This window comes from Bombus pyrosoma, linkage group LG12, assembly GCF_014825855.1.
Source record: "Bombus pyrosoma isolate SC7728 linkage group LG12, ASM1482585v1, whole genome shotgun sequence".
NCBI classification, from domain to species: Eukaryota; Metazoa; Arthropoda; class Insecta; order Hymenoptera; family Apidae; genus Bombus; species Bombus pyrosoma.
Window position 1 is genome coordinate 10,119,964 of NC_057781.1, and position 20,335 is coordinate 10,140,298.

General features: G+C 34.3%; 3 protein-coding genes across 3 annotated transcripts; all 3 read left to right on the plus strand.

Annotated features, from left to right (window-relative positions):
- The first annotated feature begins 2,026 nt into the window (after window positions 1-2,026).
- On the plus strand, window positions 2,027-8,251 carry LOC122573626 (cytochrome P450 6k1-like). The gene is given in 7 exon segments (XM_043740254.1): window positions 2,027-2,184; window positions 3,121-3,654; window positions 3,884-4,255; window positions 4,498-4,640; window positions 4,642-4,683; window positions 4,791-5,079; window positions 6,875-8,251. Coding segments are annotated over 6 exon segments (1,548 nt in total). The 5' UTR covers window positions 2,027-2,184; window positions 3,121-3,131; the 3' UTR covers window positions 7,054-8,251.
- Window positions 8,252-8,400: 149 nt separating this feature from the next.
- LOC122573730 (cytochrome P450 6k1-like) lies at window positions 8,401-13,187 on the plus strand. The gene is made up of 7 exons (XM_043740490.1): window positions 8,401-9,120; window positions 9,934-10,467; window positions 10,699-11,070; window positions 11,357-11,516; window positions 11,585-11,588; window positions 11,650-11,938; window positions 12,563-13,187. The coding sequence occupies exons 2-7, from the start codon at window positions 9,945-9,947 to the stop codon at window positions 12,739-12,741; spliced, it is 1,527 nt and encodes a 508-aa protein (XP_043596425.1). The 5' UTR covers window positions 8,401-9,120; window positions 9,934-9,944; the 3' UTR covers window positions 12,742-13,187.
- A 1,444-nt stretch (window positions 13,188-14,631) lies between these two features.
- Window positions 14,632-18,823, plus strand: LOC122573625 (cytochrome P450 6k1-like). The gene is given in 7 exon segments (XM_043740253.1): window positions 14,632-14,762; window positions 14,764-14,785; window positions 15,865-16,398; window positions 16,553-16,924; window positions 17,198-17,382; window positions 17,495-17,783; window positions 18,475-18,823. Coding segments are annotated over 7 exon segments (1,701 nt in total). The 5' UTR covers window positions 14,632-14,642; the 3' UTR covers window positions 18,654-18,823.
- Window positions 18,824-20,335: the final 1,512 nt, after the last annotated feature.

Sequence of the window (20,335 nt, forward strand, 5' to 3'; positions counted from 1 at the left end):
AAAGACGAGTTAATTAACAAGTTGGTATTTACGTTCTTAGCGTGCTGTGTAATTTTCTGTTGGATGAACAGCCGATCGTAGAAACGTCTAAAATTCCCAGTAATTCGTAAGTTAGGTTTTTAGTTAAGCTTTAAGTATGTTTGAATATTTAGCCAGAAAATTGCTATTGCACATTTTACGAGCACTTTTAAGTATCGTACGACAGTCATGTAGTACGTATTATTCGAGATTGGTAATACGGATTTTATTTATCAAAAATTCTTTAAAAATTACGATCCTGATTGTTATTTTACTCTGCTAATTAATCAGAGATGGCTCTTGATCTCGTTTGTCTAATTATGTTGCATATTGTTTGGATCCATCTTCTCTGATAATCGGCTGATTTTATTTTCATTCAAGAGCCAAATCTTTCGAATAAAATTATTAAAATATCTTTCATTTTCTATTCTCGTTTCCAAATTTTTTGAAAATAACTCTGCAAAAATGATCCCCAAATTTTCCATTAATTTATATTTTGGTAATCGTTCGATCCATTAATCAGTGTTCCGACACTTGGAGCTTCCACTGTATTAAATTTTGTTCTGATTAACGATAATCTTATATTGCAAGAAAATAAATTTACTTGATAACACATATAAATTAAGTAGACGTCATAATAAGTAAAACTTTTGAAGATATGACTTTGTATAAACATTTGTAGTCTAATCATGGCTACGAATTAAATGAAGTAAATGAAACTCCATGATAGCTTTTATCTTATTATTAGTATATATATTATATCAATCCTAATTTCGATATTACGCTGATATAAACACGTGTACGTCCAAGTGACTTCTAAATTCACACACGAAAACTTAATTTATACTTTTACAATTTCAAGTACATGAAACGTAACTAGTCATTATTCAAATGAACATGACATATACATAATAATTTTGCTAACGTCGACTTCCGTTAATGAATAAAACAATCGCAAAATAAAACAGCTTACAATATTAAGCTCTATATATATGTGTGAAATTAAACATAGTCTTTCATTTATATATTCATTAATTTGTTATATAACGTAGTAAATAGACGTTGTGATTATATACACCTGCTCGTCTTTTTTCTTCCGTAAGACATTGTACAATATTAAGCAAAATACATTTTACATTACAAATTAAGCAAGAAGATATAGCTTTAATACGAAACATAGGAGACTCTGATATTTAGCAATATATTTTTTTAAAAATAACTTTATCACAGATGTATCTCTTTAAACGGTATTTGTTATTCGTTCTTCATTTCGTCAGCAAATAAAAAACAAAATTAATTAAACTTTTTAATTCAAGGAAAAGAAAAAAATTCATCCTTGAATTTTGCACTGATAGTGTGATGAAGTAGTTAATTTTCCTTTTGCCGCTATACGACTTAGTTTCTACTCGTTCGTCACAAATTCAATAAATCTTCGATTATTTCGCGGCGCTCTAAAACATATTTTGACATAAAATGATATAAAATAACATAAGAGGTCATAAGATAACAGGTCATTACAAGATTATCGCTTCGTCTATGTATCATAAGCTTTATATTAGTTATTCTACTATACTTTACAGTTGATTATATATTTTTATATTATTATTATTATTATTATTATATTATATATTATATACATTAATCCATTTAAAATGAATATCCAAGATCTGATACTGTCAAAACAATGTTTGCATTATCCTCAACCACGATGCACGTGCATCATCAGTGTGTACGGCTTTATATGTACAAGTATAACAAGACCAAACAACCATTGTTTGATGATTCGCGAAGAAAAATGCCGTGGGGTCTCGTAGTGCGTTGGAAAATTTACAACCACACAGAATATCGCAATCGATTTATGAGCTCTCGGCTCGAAATTTCCGCTTCGCTATTAAAGTTCTCACTTTGTTTTTAAACTTCTTACTACGGAAAATAAAGTGTTAGTTAATTGCATTATGTCAGCAATACATGATTCAACAATAAATTTCTTAGGAGGGGGAGCTTGCAGATTTTACATATATACCGTGACAGCCGACTATACAAAGATCATTTTGTTAACGTAGATTGCAATCTGCGGAAAGATTTTCTCCTTTCGCGGAAATGTGAATTAGATATCTGCTATTACATTATAGTGTTTGTGACAACTGAAGTATTCGTTTCATAGTGGTACGTACTGTATACTTCACTGTAAAACATACGGCAGAATTAAGCTATTTGTTCTAATTTTCTATTATTTACTGACAATTTTCGTTCTATGTTTTGTAAATTAAATTCAAATGTAACGAAACTCCGATTCACGATGTTATGTATAGTGTAATTTGTTACCTTTTTCTTTCTTTTCTCAATAATTTACTCAGTTTAATCGAACAGTATTTTCTTGATTGTTTAGTCTTTCATTAATAGGCATATACGTGGAAAAGAAAGCAGATTCCACCAAATCCGAACCATCATACAGATCAATCACGGATACAATCATTAGACTTTCACTGGAATGATTCTTCCTGAGAAAATAATTTACGTGTACCTTGCAACTATGCTCCCATTTGAATAAATTATGTCTTCTCCAATGCTGTGTTTATTCAACATTCCAAGAAGTTATCAACTGATTAAATAATAGATAATTGCATTCAGAGAAATAGCAGGAATATACTAGTGCATTATGTCTCTTTTCTGAAAACATCATAAAAGACGTGACTATAGTACATTGATAACTGATAAAATAAATTTTGTCGTAGCTCCAATAATTTTCAAAATTCCTAAATAAAAAAGCGGAAGACTTCAAAAGGATTTATATCAATGACCTCATTAAACCAGAGACTAGCAATATATTAAACTAATCATATACTAACAGACCTGCAGATATTTATACAATTTCCTATTTGCAAGAACGAAATTAAACATAAATAAAGATTTCTTTCCCACATATTAAATAGAATATTACAGCCAGTGCTATACTTGAGATATTTATATATTCTGTGCATTTCATACATTTTCACGCTTTTCAATTTGCTATGAACGCATGAAAATCTGTAGTTCATGACTGATTAATAAATACGAGTATTATTTTTCGACACTAACAACAACATGTTTTTTATTTGTCAGATTCATACAAAATGGCTCTGTTAACGCCATACTGGGGACTGGATGGCATCCTCATCCTATCGTCCCTAATGATTTCCGCTTATCTGTTCGTGACTCGGAAATTCAACTACTGGTCGAAACGAGGCGTGAAAGAGCTTGCACCTACGCCCTTCGTAGGCAACTTCATGGACTGTATTCTGTCAAGAACATCAGCCTCGGAATTTGTCAGGGACCTATACAATCACGCCAAAGATGTACCTTATTTGGGATTCTACATCTTTGACAAACCTTACCTCTTAGTTCGCGATCCAGAACTCGTGAAGCACGTCCTAGTGAAGGACTTCAACTATTTCGCTGATAGATACGCAAGTGCAGATAGGAAAAATGATCGTCTTGGATACGCAAATGTGTTCATGATGAAAAATCCAGAATGGAAATCTCTCAGAACAAAATTAACGCCGATTTTTACCTCGGGCAAGTTGAAGAAAATGTTCGAGTTGATGCTGGCGGTCGCTGACGATCTTGCGAAGTATCTCGATTCGATTCATTTGGAGGGTAAGCCGGAATTTTAGCGCATTTACGTAATAAAAGATGGAACATGATAAAATGGTTGTTAGCTCAATATATATTTTTAAAACAATTATTTTTGTTTAATAGAAATATATGAGAAAATTAAAAGTTAATGCTCTGTGATGCGATGGATTTCAAATTTTGCAATTATCGTGTCTTGATTAAAAATACAATAGTGCCAGACACATGATAAGAAATCTAATATCTGTTTCAGGCGATGGAAAAGTAGTCGAGTTCAAGGATATTTGCGCGAACTTCACTACCGATATGATCGGTAGCACTGCGTTTGGCTTAAAAGTTGATTCGTTGCAAAATCCAAAAGCACCGTTCCGTGAATGTGGCAGGAAGGTCTTCGATTATGATTTCTATCGCAACATGGAATTCCTCACTATATTCTTCTTCCCTGGATTAGTCAAGTATCTTAAACCGAAGTTCTTTGGAAAAAAACCGACTAAGTTCCTTCGATCTCTTTTCTGGGATGTGATTGAACAACGAGTCGATTCCGGTCAAAAGAGGAACGATCTCATCGATGTCCTGATCGAGATGAGGGAGAAATACAAGAACGATGAAAGTCTGAAGGATTACAGTATGTATTTGCTGCAATAGTTTACTAATTTCTATTAATGATATTATTTGTTTATCGTCAAAACTCCGCGAACTCCCAGTGATTACTTCTTCCAATATAATTATATTCATGTTACAAATTGAAAATTATGCCCAGATATCTATATTTGCCAATTTGCTTTCAAGTTAGTTTCCTATTGTACTAAATATGTTAGATCGTTTTGCTGAACTTTTCCGTGTTGATGTTTAATTTGCACGTCGCAGAATTCGAGGGTGACGATTTAGTATCACAAGCGGCCATATTTTTTACTGGTGGTTTCGAAACATCTTCTACTACCATGTCTTTCACACTGCACGAACTTGCAATGAACCAAGATGTACAGAAGACACTTAGAGCAGAGATTCACGATNGCTCTGGCGAAAAGTGATGGCAAAATCACATACGATATGGTACGGCAACTACAAAGATATTAACTTAGTAACTCGCGAGAGGAAAGTGAATAGCATGTAAGGAATGTTATAATTGTAAACATAATGTAAATATAATTTTTTCACAGCTTATGACGTTACCATATCTCGATATGGTTATCTCGGAAACTCTTCGTAAATATCCACCTCTAGCATTCTTGGATCGAGTCACTCTTGCCGATTACAAAATGCCTAATTCCGATCTGGTGCTAGAGAAAGGTACCCCGATATTCATTTCGATGATGGGTTCGCACTATGATCCGCAGTACTTCCCAAATCCGGAAAAATACGATCCACTCAGATTCACCGAGGAAGCCAAAAGTTCTAGGCCAAATTTCGTCTACTTTCCCTTTGGTGAGGGACCCCACATCTGCATTGGTCAGTAACATTTTTTTAAATATTTTCCAATATCATTAACGTTAGAACTACCAATGGCACAAGTATGAAAATAGTGTTAAATGAATCGAAATAAAGTACATGTATGTGTAGAAATTTATACATTTAGGACATAGGTACATAAATGTCGTGATCAGTATTCGTTCCTTTGAACATTTCCTATATTATTAACGATAAGATATCTATTTTTTTCACTTCAATTAAGATTAGCAAAACGTAATGTGTGGAGATCTTATTTACAACTTGCACTTTCTTACGATAGTCACATGAGTTTATGACTTTTATCAGTAGATAATCATGTAGCCACAAATATCTTTCATTGTACTGGTAAACAATCTTTATACGAGCATTTTGCGCGTACAATCTTTACACTTTCAAATATCAGAATGTTTTCATGACTTACTGGTTGATTGCCTATTAAATGAAAGATGACATTCTAGGAAACAAGGCTGGATTTGACCTCCAAGCTATGCATATCTTCTAGTACACATATGTATCTCTTTTCTTCAATAGTCGTTTATCATGTAGAATATACTTATTTGCATATGATGTTATTGCACAGATAAGATAGAAGTTTTTGCGCTTAAGACATTTTTGCATATGCAATTGTTGGAAATTTGCATATTGAATTAAATTAAATTTCGAATATCGTATGTATGAATCCATTTTGTGAATATGTATTTGTGAAATATTCATACATGTTGGAAAATTTTGTAATTGGATATTTCCATAATTCTTGGTACATGTTAAGATTCCTCACTTTCTAATTATACGTTTTATTGATTTTACTAATTACAGATATTTTAATTATAGTTGATTGCAAAATTATCTGTTGACTTGTACCTCGTAAAATTTATTCGTAAAATATGACTGCTTTTATTACTACACTTTCTATCATTATGCAGGGGAATAATACCGATATATTTCAATTTTTAATTTGTAAAACTGTATTGATAATACTTATTCAGTTATGCAAAAGGTCGTGATTTGTAATATTTGATAGTGGACGGATGATGAAATTACTTTAGACATGTATACTCAATGACATGCGAAAACATACTAGATAATATCTTTGTGCGTAATTCTGTATAATTAACACTTATATAAACCAAATACTCATCAGAAAAAATAACTTTCTGTTTCGTTACCATGATATGAAAAGACTCGTTCGTATCATACTTAATTAAAAATTCATCCTCTTACAAATAAAGTAGAGAATTTGCACGTACATATAGAAAACATGTATTAAATAATTATGAAAAGTGCATTATTATATACGAACCTATGTATTAAGGAATCTGTACCCCTTTTCTTTCAAATCTCTTTTGACTCGAGAACGTGCATACGGTAAAATTAAACATCACCAGTTATATGCTGAGGTGAGTTACAATTATAGAGGATGACTAGAAAATTTGAAAACGGGAGAATACAATGTAAGATAAGTTTATCTCCTTTGCTTACAACTACTTGAGAAGAAACTGACTGAATGTGAATAAATATTTAATAACACATTCTATTGCATTACCCACTAGACATAATAATTGGATACAGTTTACCACATTCTGCGATCGGACAAATTGATACAGTTTATGATTATTAGACAAATGGAATTCTACTGCGGCATACACTGCCAAATAGATGACTGTTACTATGCTTCTATTCATGTTACCGGCATTGTAACAAAGATACGAGTACCAACTTGCATCTTTAAATATTCTGTTGGCTGTCACTTTTAATCTTACTCATAATAATTTCTCTCTTTTACTCCTCGTTTCAGGTATGCGATTGGGACTCATGCAATCCAAACTTGGAGTCGTACAAGTATTGAAGGACTACGAAGTTTCGCCTTGTAAAAAAACCAAAACTCCAGTGGTCCTGGATCCCAAAGCACTCACCACGACAGCTTTAGGAGGATTATATCTCAACATTCGAAAAATTACCACTGCTGCCGGTTAAACGAAGCTAAAGCTTTACGAATCGCGTTATGAATTCCAATTTTCTGCTTTGCTTGTGATAATTTATATATATTTTACTATTGGCGAAGCACAACGAATGTCATAGCAATTTCTTTCTCGGGAGAAATGAATATTTAGATATCAAATATATTTTAAAATCGTAATCCTAAGTACTTGAAAATTGTGATTTCAAGTATGTGAAAATAACGAAACTGATTTAGTATTAAATAATATTAAATAATACAAAATCTTGTTTCTGTAGATCTTTTGTATCGTGATGTATCGGAAGGAAGCATATTGCATGCAGAGGAAATAGAGTTCTCTTTCACTTACGTTGTCACGTACATGTATTTGTTTAATTCAGTTATTTTCACTTACAAACCAAAATAATCCCGTAGGCCGCCACGTGACCAGTGCATAATCACTAATTAATTTACAATAAGACGTCGAATAACTTTGTAATTAAAAATTTCCATAATTTCTATTACAATTTAAAATTTCTGATCATAGTTGATTATACAATTATCAGTTGACCTATAATTTTAAAATTTATTCGCAAAATATGACTGATTTGATTATTACACTGTATATCATGATGCAGCAGAATAATACTGAATCATTGCAGCTTGCACTTTATAACATTTTAGTGACAACGCTTCTTCAATTGTCCATAAAGTCGTTGCTTATAATAAAGGGTATAGTGCATGTTTAGGATATGCACTTTAGGTAGCTTTACTCTAGGTTACGCTGCGAAATGATAAGAAATATCTGCGTGTAATTATAGCTTACTGACACATTTACAACTCAAACCTTTGTCACGAAAGATAGCTTTTTGCTTTAGAGCGACGGTGTGAAAAGACCGGTTTGTACCATCTGTAATTAAATATATAAGACAAAATTAAACATTACCGGTCATACGCTGAGATAAGTTAGAATTACAGAGGATGACTGGTAAATTTGAAAACGGAATGCAATCTAACAGAAGTCTATCTCCTTTGCCTACGACTAGTTGAGAAGAAACTGATTGAATGTGAAAAAATATTTAATAACACACTGCACGGCATTATTTACTAGACATATTAATTAGGTACAGTTCACTATAATCTACTATCAGATCAATTGATATAATTTGTGATTATTAGTCAAATGGAATTCCACTGTGGCATATATTACCGAATAAATGACTGTTACCAAGTTAATATTCTTGTTACTTGCATTATAAGAAATACATATATCCAATAAAATAAACAGTAATTGAATCTTTGCAGGGTAAACCAACATAGCGCAGTGAAAGATTCTACGCGGTCCAGAAATGTAACGATTTTATGTGCGGAGTCTATATGTCCCGTATCGTAAAAAAGGAACAATGCTCCTCGTGATCAACAGACGACCACTATATATTATATTAATAACTGAATTGAGATGAAGGCAATCTGAGTCAGGTATCATATAAGTCATTATTTCCTGTACCGCCAAGGCGGAAAGTCCATTACGGGGCTTATTTGCCCTGCACTGTCTGGAAATAGGAGAGTGACACACGGCAATTTTCTAATATCTATACTGTTTTGCTTGTTTCGAATTCGATACGACTGAGAAAATTGAGCTTTCTATGCAATTTTTTCATTATACTATTTTATAGAAGTCACTGATCAAAATATTCCTTTACAATAATAGTGTATTAATCAAAATGTTGGTAGTGTAAACAGAAATATTATGTAACAGTGAATTGGTTGTAGCCGAGTTGTTAATTACACGCGAAAAAAGGCGATAACTTAGAAAAAAATATCTTAGCAGATACGATGGAAATTTTTATCATCTTCTTATTGCTAAATTTAATCGATCCCTAATCGCACTTTGTATGATACAGCCAGTATGATACAGCAGTAAATTTTTCAAGAGAGGGGATATTACAGAAGTAACGTATATACCATCACAGTCCACGATACAAAGCTTACTCTCACAGCAAGTGCTACAAGTTTCGGAGATGTGTTCTAATTTTGCGCAAATCTAAATTTTATATCTGTTGCATTATAGTGCTTGTGACGACTGAAGTATTCGTTTCGTACTGGTACGTGCTGTATATTTCACTGTAAAACATACGACAGAATTAAGCTATTTATCCTAATCCTCCATTATTTACAAATAATTTTCGTCCCTCATTTTGTAACTTAAATATCGTAACGATTGTTGCACTTGAAACATTCATGTATTATGTGCATTCTACTCTAGGCATTTTTTATTATATATTGCGGTCGCGATCCCCAAGATGCGAACAAGATCCTGGCCGAGGTACAAGGCTTGCGATGAAAACGTGACGTCGAATTTTAAGACCTACAGAGGGAAATTATTTACAACATTAATTAGTTGCCGAAACCGTATCGTAAACCTTGCCACCGAGGTCTAAGCCTTCAAGTAACCGCTGAGTGATCGTGGTGCGTACACCCCCCAAGCATTCACCTGTTTTCACTTTGCGAACTCCGGGTGATATCGGTTGTTAGAAAAGAGGACATCCGTGTTGAGTAAGAGGGGTGCCTATTTACCACACAACTTAACAGGGATTCTGAGCCCCGAGAGAGATTCTATTTCCACTTACCGTACTGCGAAGTATTGTGTCAACGTAAATGTTTCATTCAGAACAATCATTTAAATGTGAAGAGTTGGACGTTCTGTAAACATCGTGTTCCGCGATGCGCTGCTCATTTTACCAAATACATTATTTTCGTCATTAAACGGAACATCACACATTTTCCACATTCTACACCATCTTCCTAATACACTTTCTATACTTTTACATTTTCCTCAAATGCATAAAAATCCGCAATCCAAAAATTGTTGATAAATATCGTCTTTCGAGACCAACGAAAGAATTTTTCCGTATCAGACTGATTCAAAATGGCCTTGTTAACGCCATACTGGGGTCTGGATGGTATCCTGATTGTGTCGTCACTGATGGTTGCCGCTTATTTGTTCATGACTCGGAAATTCAACTACTGGTCGAAACGAGGCGTGAAAGAGCTTGCACCTACGCCCTTCGTAGGCAACTTCATGGACTGTATTCTATCAAGAACATCAGCCTCGGAATTTGTCAGGGACCTATACAATTACGCCAAAGATGTACCTTATTTGGGATTCTACATCTTTGACAAACCTTACCTCTTAGTTCGCGATCCAGAACTCGTGAAGCACGTCCTAGTGAAGGACTTCAACTATTTCGCTGATAGATACGCAAGTGCAGATAGGAAAAATGATCGTCTTGGATACGCAAATGTGTTTATGATGAAAAATCCAGGGTGGAAATCTCTCAGAACACAATTAACGCCGATTTTTACCTCGGGCAAGTTGAAGAAAATGTTCGAGTTGATGCTGGCGGTCGCTGACGATCTTGCGAAGTATCTCGATTCGATTCATTTGGAGGGTAAGCCGGAATTTTAGCGCATTTATTTAATAAAAGTTGGAACATGTGAAATCGTTGTTAGATCAATATATATTTTTAAAACAATTATTCTTGTTTAATAGAAATATATGAGAAAATTGAAAGTCAATGCTCTGTGATGCGATGGATTTCAAATTTTACAATTATCGTGTCTTGATTAAAAATACAATAGTGCTAATAGACACATGATAAGAAATCTAATATCTGTTTCAGGCGAAGGAAAAGTAATCGAGATCAAGGATATTTGCGCGAACGTCACTACCGATATGATCGGTAGCACTGCGTTTGGCTTAAAAGTAGATTCGTTGCAAAATCCAAAAGCACCGTTCCGTGAATGTGGCAGAAAGGTCTTCGATTATGATTTCTATCGCAACATGGAATTCCTTACTATATTCTTCTTCCCTGGATTAGTCAAATATCTTAAACCGAAGTTCTTTGGAAAAAAAGCGACTAACTTTCTCCGATCTGTTTTCTGGGATGTGATTAAACAACGAGTCGATTCGGGTCAAAAGAGGAACGATCTCATCGATGTCCTGATCGAGATGAGGGAGAAATACAAGAACGATGAAAGTCTGAAGGATTACAGTATGTATTTGCTGCAATATTTTACTAATTTCTATTAATTAAGTCATTTATATACTTATTATTTATTTGTATCAAAAATCAAATTTCGAACAACATGCTCTGTGAATTACGATTTCATACATAACCTTATTTCGTGAACTCCCAGCGAAACAGACGAAAAATAACGTGACTACTTCTTCCAATATAATCATGCCAATTTGCTTTCAAGTTAGTTCCCAATTGTACTAAATATATTAGATCGTTTTGCTGAACTTTTCCGTGTTGATGTTTAATTTGCACGTCGCAGAATTCGAGGGTGACGATTTAGTATCACAAGCGGCCATATTTTTTACTGGTGGTTTCGAAACATCTTCTACTACCATGTCTTTCACACTGCACGAACTTGCAATGAACCAAGATGTACAGAAGACACTTAGAGCAGAGATTCACGATNGCTCTGGCGAAAAGTGATGGCAAAATCACATACGATATGGTACGGCAACTACAAAGATATTAACTTAGAAACTCGCGAGAGGAAAGTGAATAGCATGTAAGGAATGTTATAATTGTAAACATAATGTAAATATAATTTTTTCACAGCTTGTGACGTTACCATATCTCGATATGGTTATCTCGGAAACTCTTCGTAAATATCCACCTCTAGCATTCTTGGGTCGAGTCACTCTTGCCGATTACAAAATGCCTAATTCCGATCTGGTGCTAGAGAAAGGTACCCCGATATTCATTTCGATGATGGGTTCGCACTATGATCCGCAGTACTTCCCAAATCCGGAAAAATACGATCCACTCAGATTCACCGAGGAAGCCAAAAGTTCTAGGCCAAATTTTGTATACTTTCCTTTCGGTGAGGGACCCCACATTTGCATTGGTTAGTAAAATTTTTTTAAATATTTTTCAACATCTTTAACGTTAGAATTATCGATGGCAGAAACATGAAAGCAGTTTTAAAATAGCCGAAGTGAAATACATATATGTGAACATATATTTCAAGAGTATTCTTTCTTTAAAAGATTAATTAATCTAAGGATGACGTATGTACTTTGTCCCAGAACAATTTGCAATCAGTTTCATTAAGATATATTAAATGTTAGAAGTGAATATCTTAATCTCAAGCTTCACCAATCTCGCCGTAGTCACTTGGCGATAACTTTTTCTTTTATGAAGAGATAATCATATCGTCATAGATATCTTCCATTTCACTTGTCAACAATCTTTACGCGGCTCTAAATTTCATTGTGTTCACGACCTGCTTGTCCATAATCTAATAAATATAAAATTATAGCTAATATAATTTTAAAAATGAAAAAATACTATAGCAGTTACAAACCACTCGAAAGACTCGTTCGTATTATACGTAACTAAAAATTCTTTTTCTCACGAATGTGGTAGGAAATTTACGCGTTCCAGTACCAATTCGTATCTTTCAACTTTCTGTTGGCCGTCACTTTTAATTTTACTCACGATAATTTCTCTCTGTCACTCTTCGTTTCAGGTATGCGATTGGGACTCCTGCAATCCAAACTTGGAGTCGTACAAGTATTGAAGGACTACGAAGTTTCGCCTTGTAAAAAAACCAGAACTCCAGTGGTCCTGGATCCCAAAGGACTCACCACGACAGCTGTAGGAGGATTATATCTTAACATTCGAAAAATTACCACTGCTGCTGGTTAAACGAAGTTAAAGTTTTACGAATCGCGTTATGCATACTAATTTTCTACTTTGCTTGTGATAATTTAAATATGTTTTACTATTCATTCAACAAAGCGAAATTCAACAAAGGACATCGCTATTTCTTTCTCGGGAGAAATAAATATTTAGATATTAAATATACTATAGAATCGTAATTCTAAATACTTGAAAATTGTGATTTCAAATATCTGAAAATAAGGATACTCATTTCGTATTAAATAATATTAAATAATACAACATCTTATTTCTGTAGATCTTTTGTATGGTGATGTATCGGAAGGAAGCATATTACATGCAGAGGAAATAGTTCTTTTTCACTTACGTTGTCACGTTCATATATTTATTTAATTCAGTCATTCACACTTACGTGTATATGTAAAAATATGTACTACAAGGATAAACAATTTGATATTGTGCTTTCTTTAAAAGATATCTATTTTTTAACAATACGGCATATATGCTTTACGTAGATCAAGATCAGATTAATTTGTAATCAGATTAATTAAGTTATACAAAGTAAGATATGTGGAAATCTTGTTCTTAAATAACCTTCTCATGGTTATCACATTGCTACATCACTCTTATCAGAAGGTAATCATATAATAATGGGTAACTTCCATTCTATCTATAAATAATTTATACACGGTTCTGCATATCAAAACGTTGGCATGACATGCGTATTTATTCCTTGTTAAATGAAAGATCACATTCCACCATAAAAAAAGATTGCTTCACCTTTAAACTTTACATATATTCCAATATACATATGTGTCACTCTTGCTCAATAATAATTTAGCATATAACAATTCTAGCACGTAGATAAGGAGTAACCTTTTAAGCCAAAGATATTTTTCCACAGATGGATTAAAAATTTAACAAATTGCAGCAGATTACATTATTATTTATCAATACATTCTACAAATATTTATTGCACGATGAATGGGCCAATAAATCGTAGAAATTTTTCTGTGAAATCCGACTCTAAATCACCTGGATAACTTTGTAATTGAAAACCTCCATAATATTTGCTACCAGTTGAAATTATTCACTTGTTAATAATTTGTACATTTTTAATGATTTTAGTAATTTCACTTGACATGCAACAGGAATAACGGTTGACTATGAAATTATCACGTATGTTACTTCTAAAATATTACTGCCTATATTACTGCACTTTTTGCTGTTAGCTAGGTGAGTAACGCTGATACACTGTAACCTCTAACTTCATTGATAACACTTTTTCAATTATGCAAAAAATTATTCATTATAACAGATGATATGATGTATGTTCTAGAATGTGTACTTTAAGCAGATATAATCACGGTCATGTTGGAAAAATGGTAAAAAATATGTTTGCGCGAAATTAGAGATTATTGTCATTTATATAATCCAATCCCTTATAATTTGTACCGCTTATTTGACCCGCATCTTCTGGAAATTGGAAAGTGATAAAAAGCCACATTCCAATATCTGTACCTTCTTGCGTGTGAAAATACGATTCGATTGAGAAAATTGAGCTTCCAATGCAATTTTTTATTTATATCATTTTATGGAAGTTGTCGATCGAAATATTTCTTTATGATATTGTAATAATCAATTGTAATATTGACAATGATATTGTAATATTCAAAATAATGGTATTGTATATAGAAATTTTATAACATGTCCCTTAATGTGTGAAAATTAAGTAGTAAATTACCGCCGAGATGATTATTATACATTAAAAACAATTGATTACTTTGAAAAAAATATCTTACCAATTAAGATACCAATTCTTACCATTTTCTAGATGCCAAAATCTGCTACGAGAATTTTTCGCAAATGGCACTTTGTCGGCAAGCAATGATTCAGCGGTAAATTTTACAAGAGAGGGGAGATTACAGATGAGACGTATATACTATCACAGCCGACAATGCAAAGCTCACTCCCGTAATGTACATTACAAGCTTCGGAAATATTTTCTTATTTTATTTGGTATCTGCTACCTTATAGTGCTTGTGACAAGTGAAGAATTCGTTTCATAGCGGTACGTACGGTATATTTCACTGCAACACATACCGCAGAATTAGATTATCTGTTCTAATTTTCTATCATTTACAAATAATTGTCATTCTTTATTTTGAAAATTAAATTCAAATGTGACGCAACTTTGATTCACGAACTTACGTATAGTGTAATTTGTTACCTTTTCTTCCCTTTCTGAATAATTTACTCAGTTTTAATCGAACAGTATTTTCCTAACTACACCCAAAGTTTACTGTTTGACTTTAATTAATGGGGATGATCCGATTGATCATACAGATCAGTTACGGATACAATCATTAGACTTTCACTGAAATGATGCTTCTTGAGGAAATAATTTACATTTACCTTCCAACCATTCTTCCATTTGAACAAACCACGTCCATAACATAAAATATAGTTTTCTTAAATGGTATTCCTTTTCTAAGATTCTCCGCTCCTTGATGAAATCTTTAATCTTGAATCGTTCCACGCGAGACCCAAGAATATTCAACATTCTATGCCAGCAAATTACTCCTTGATTAAATAATATACAATTGTGTTCAAAAGAACATAAATAATGATTTATTTTATACTCATTAAATAAAATATCATAACGACTGTTTTACTCCCAAGATGCCCAAGATGAAAACAGGGGGCTAGCCAAAGTACAAGGTGTGCGATGAAAACGTGACGTTGAGTTTTGAGACGCACCGGGGAAATTATTTACAACATTAACTAATTGCTGATATGTATGCTCCAATCAATGTTCCGTAAACCTTGTCACCGAGGTTCGAGCCCCTAAGTAGTCGCTGAGTGTTCGGGGTGCGTGCAGCCCTTTAGCACACGCCTTCCCTCGTACCGCAGTATCAGAGTGGCGTCGACTTTGGAAAAAAGAATATCCGACCCAAGGAAGGGTAGATTCTTACATTTCTCTCGACATAAGAGGCAAACGTAACGAACCGTAACGATTGCACTACAATGAAGCATTCCGCGAAATATTTTCCAGCTTTTGCATTTCTCTAAATCCATGATAATTCGCAATCCAAGAGGTGTTGATAAATATTATCTTCTGAGACCAACAAAAACGTTTTTCCTTCTCAGACTCATTAAAAATGGCCTTATTAACGCCATACTGGAGTCTGGATGGCATCCTCATCCTTTCGTCCCTGATGATTGCCGCTTATCTGTTCGTGACTCGGAAATTCAATTACTGGTCGAAACGGGGCGTAAAAGAGCTTCCACCTACGCCATTCGTAGGCAACTTTATGGACTGTCTCCTGTTAAAAAAATCGGCTCCACAATTTCTCAAGGACCTATATAATTATGACGGAGATTTGCCTTTGTTGGGTTTTTATATCTTGGATAAACCTTACCTGTTAATTCGCGATCCAGAACTCGTGAAGCACGTCCTAGTGAAGGACTTCGACTATTTCGCTGATAGGTACTCGACTGCAGATAAGAAAAATGATCGTCTTGGATACGCAAATGTGTTCATGATGAAAAATCCAGAATGGAAATCTCTCAGACCAAAATTGACGCCAATTTTTACTCCGGGCAAGCTGAAAAAAATGTTTGATATAATGCTGCCGGTTGCTGACGACCTTGGAAAGCATCTCGATTCCTTGCATTTGGAGGGTAAGCCGCATTTCTAGTGCATTTACATAATAACAGATTGACCATGAGAAACTGTTGCTAGTTCAATATATATTTTTAAAACAATAATTCTTCAATAATTTCAAAAACTGCAACAATGCTAGACACACGATAAGAAATCTAATATCTGTTTCAGGCGAAGGAAAAGTAATCGAGTTCAAGGATATTTGCGCGAATTTCACCACCGATTTGATCGGTAGCACTGCGTTTGGCTTAAAAGTAGATTCGTTGCAGAATCCAAAAGCACCGTTCCGTGAATGTGGCAGGATGATCTTCGATTTTGATTTTCATCGTAGTATGGAATTCCTTACTATATTCTTTTTCCCTGGATTAGTCAAATATCTCAAGCCGAAGTTCTTTGGAAAAAAAGCGACTAACTTCCTCCGATCTGTTTTCTGGGATGTGATTGAACAAAGAGTAGATTCCGGTCAAAAGAGGAATGATCTCATCGATTTGCTGATCGAGATGAGAGAGAAATACAAGAACGACGAAAGTCTGAAGGATTACAGTATGTATTTGCTGCAATATTTTACTAATTTCTATTAGTGAAATCATTTATCAATCGTGAAAAATCAGAAATTTCGAATAACATGCTCTGTGAATTACAATTTTATCCATATCCTTATTCCGTCAACTTCCAGCGACGCAGACAAAAAATAAACATAATTTAAACATAATTGTATTCATGTTGGCCAATTTACTTTCAAGTTATTTTTCAATTGTACTAAATATACTAGATCGATTTGAACTTTTGCGATATTGTTTAATTTGAGTGTTTCAGAATTCGATGGTGACGATTTAGTATCACAAGCTGCCATATTTTATATCGGTGGTTCTGAAACATCTGCTGCCACCATGTCTTTCACGCTGTACGAACTTGCAGTGAACCCAGATGTACAGAAGACGCTTAGGGCAGAGATTCACGATGCTCTAGAGAAAACTGGTGGCAAAATCACACACGATATGGTACGGCAACTACAAAAATATTAAATTAGAAACACGAAAGAGGCATATGAATAGTATGTGGAAAAGGTTATAATATAGTTGTAAACATACTAAGAAATATAATGTTTCACAGATTACTACGTTACCATACCTCGATATGGTAATTTCAGAGACCCTTCGTAAATATCCATCTGTAGCATACATGGATCGAGTTACCCTTGCCGATTACAAAGTGCCTAATTCCGATCTGGTACTAGAGAAAGGTACCCCGATATTCATTTCGATGATGGGTTCGCACTACGATCCGCGGTATTTTCCAAATCCGGAAAAATACGACCCACTCCGATTTACCGAGGAAGCCAAACGTGCCAGGCCAAGTTTCGTCTATTTGCCCTTTGGTGATGGTCCCCGCGGCTGCATTGGTTAGTAAAATTTTCCGAAATTTTTTCCAACATCTCTAACGTGAGAGCTATCGATGCGAAAAGTACGAAAGTACTGTTAAAAGAATCGAAATGAAATACATATATGTGCAGAAATTTATACTTCTAGCTATACTAGCAGTTACAAAACACCATTGGATTGGACCTTTAGATCATACCTTCTTATATTATAATTATATACGAACATTTTTATTAATTTTATATACGAACCTCGACACCTTTTTGTTTTGAAATCTCTTTTGCCTCGGGAATATGCATATGGTAAAATTAAACATTACCGATTTCACGCTGAGGTAAGTTACAATCATAAAAGATGACTAGAAAAATCTGAAATGGAATACAATCAAACAGAAGTTTATCTCCTTTGCTAACAACTAGTTGAGAAGAAACTGCCAGAATGTGAATAAATATTTAATAACGCATTACATCTATATTACCTGCTAGACGTAATAATTGGGTACAGTTTGCTATATTTTGCCATCAGACATATCGATACAGTTTATGATTATTAAACAAATAGATTTCTACCGTAACACACATTCCCGAATAGATTAATTGATTAAGTTTCTATTCTTGTCACTGGTATTATAAGAAAGATGCAAGTAGCAACTTGTATCTTTAAACATTCTGTTGGCTGTCACTTTTAATCTTAATCATTCGCTCTTCGTTTCAGGTATGCGATTGGGACTCATGCAATCCAAACTTGGAGTCGTACAGGTATTGAAGGACTACGAAGTTTCACCTTGTGAAAAAACCAAAACTCCAGTTGCCCTAGATCCCAAAGCAATCACCACGACAGCTCTAGGAGGAGTACATCTCAACATTAGAAAGACTACCACTGCTGCTGGTTAAACGATGCCAAAGTTGTACGAATCGCGTTATGCATACCAATTTTCTGCTTTGTTTGTGATAACTTAGATATATTTTACTATCGGCGAAGTTCAACAAATGTCATACCTATTTCTTCTTCAGGAGAAATAAATATTTAGATATTAAATATACTTTAGAATCGTAATCCTAAATGTCGGAAAATTGTGACTCCAAATACCTGAAAATAACGAAACTTATTTAGTGTTAAATGGTATTAAATAATACGAAATCTTATATAATGACTTTATTTACTTGATGAATTTATTGACAGTGATTGAAGTAGGAAAACAATGATTATTTAATTAGAGCTTAATGTAGTAATGTAATACAACTAAATTTGTACAACTACTTAACTTCTTGGTGATAACTCATCACTCACAACTATCTCGTAACTCATGACTAACGACTAACCGACTCATCACTGTTTTCATACTCCATCACAGGCACGTGTTCCGCAGCCGTCCATGGCCAAAGATCTGACCCCACGTGTGGTCACTGTCGCTAATTTCACTCGTACCGCTGTCTTCATCAATAACCCGCAACATCGTACGATTAGCCGCCGTGGAAATCACCTGTGGCCTTTCTCTGCACCATGTAGCGGTCATTTCGTAAAACCACGCCACACGGTTCAAGGAACTTTAATCGCTACCAAATCTCTCGTCTTGTATACTACCGCCTTCTTACTTACTACGCCTACTACGCTTTTTATTAAACGATCTACGCAATCAAGAAGCCGGATTGATAGCTCGCCTTCGTATCACCTGAGATTTTCTCATAGTTGCTTCACTTTTGCCTTTCGTTCGCTCCATAGAACTCGCAGATAAATCCTTGCCATCTTTCATCAAAATATCGATTATCTTACATTGAGAAGAGGTTTCTTGTTGTACGACATTTAAGGAATCGGGAACATCAGCCGTTTTCTCTTCTTCCAGAGTTTACAACTCGAAGTTGCTTCGAGTGCGTAGAAAAATATTGTCCAACGTGTCACCTAGCTCTTTACCGAAAGCGAAAGTCGATTCTCTGGCCACGTGTAATTCCACAGTTCCCAAACATGTTTTTAACAGGCATCTAACTTCGACGGTCGACATGCCACGCACTCTACGTCCACAAATCTGAATAATGTCCTCACCGATTCGGAACTGCATCGATTTGGCTGTCACTTCGTTTACAACACAACCTTCAATGATGGCACCCCGCGGGGGGTAACCATCCACATGCTATTCAATCATATGTTATAACATTTTACCTAATGTCCCACTGGACAAATTGTAAAATTAAAAATAAACAATATAATAAAATTTACTTTTATTTGTTAAAAAAAAAAAAAACTTCGTTTACATCCATCTTCTAAATCACGTAGAAAGGTCTGTAGCAGCACATGAATCATAGGGCGAGAGTGACTCACGTTGTTCTTTTGTTTCGGAGTATAAACATCGTTTATACGTATAAGATTTAAAAGTAAACAAACTCCAGACAGAACGATATCGCCATTGTGCAACCGTCAACAGTAATCGAATTCAAATATTTCCGATACGCTTTCGACCAGTATAAGTAGACGAACATAATCTCTAGGACGTTCATAATCGGTATCATTATAACCAGTCTAACAGTCTATCAGTCTATATTACAACCTAATGTATTAACTCTGTATTTTTTACTTAGAG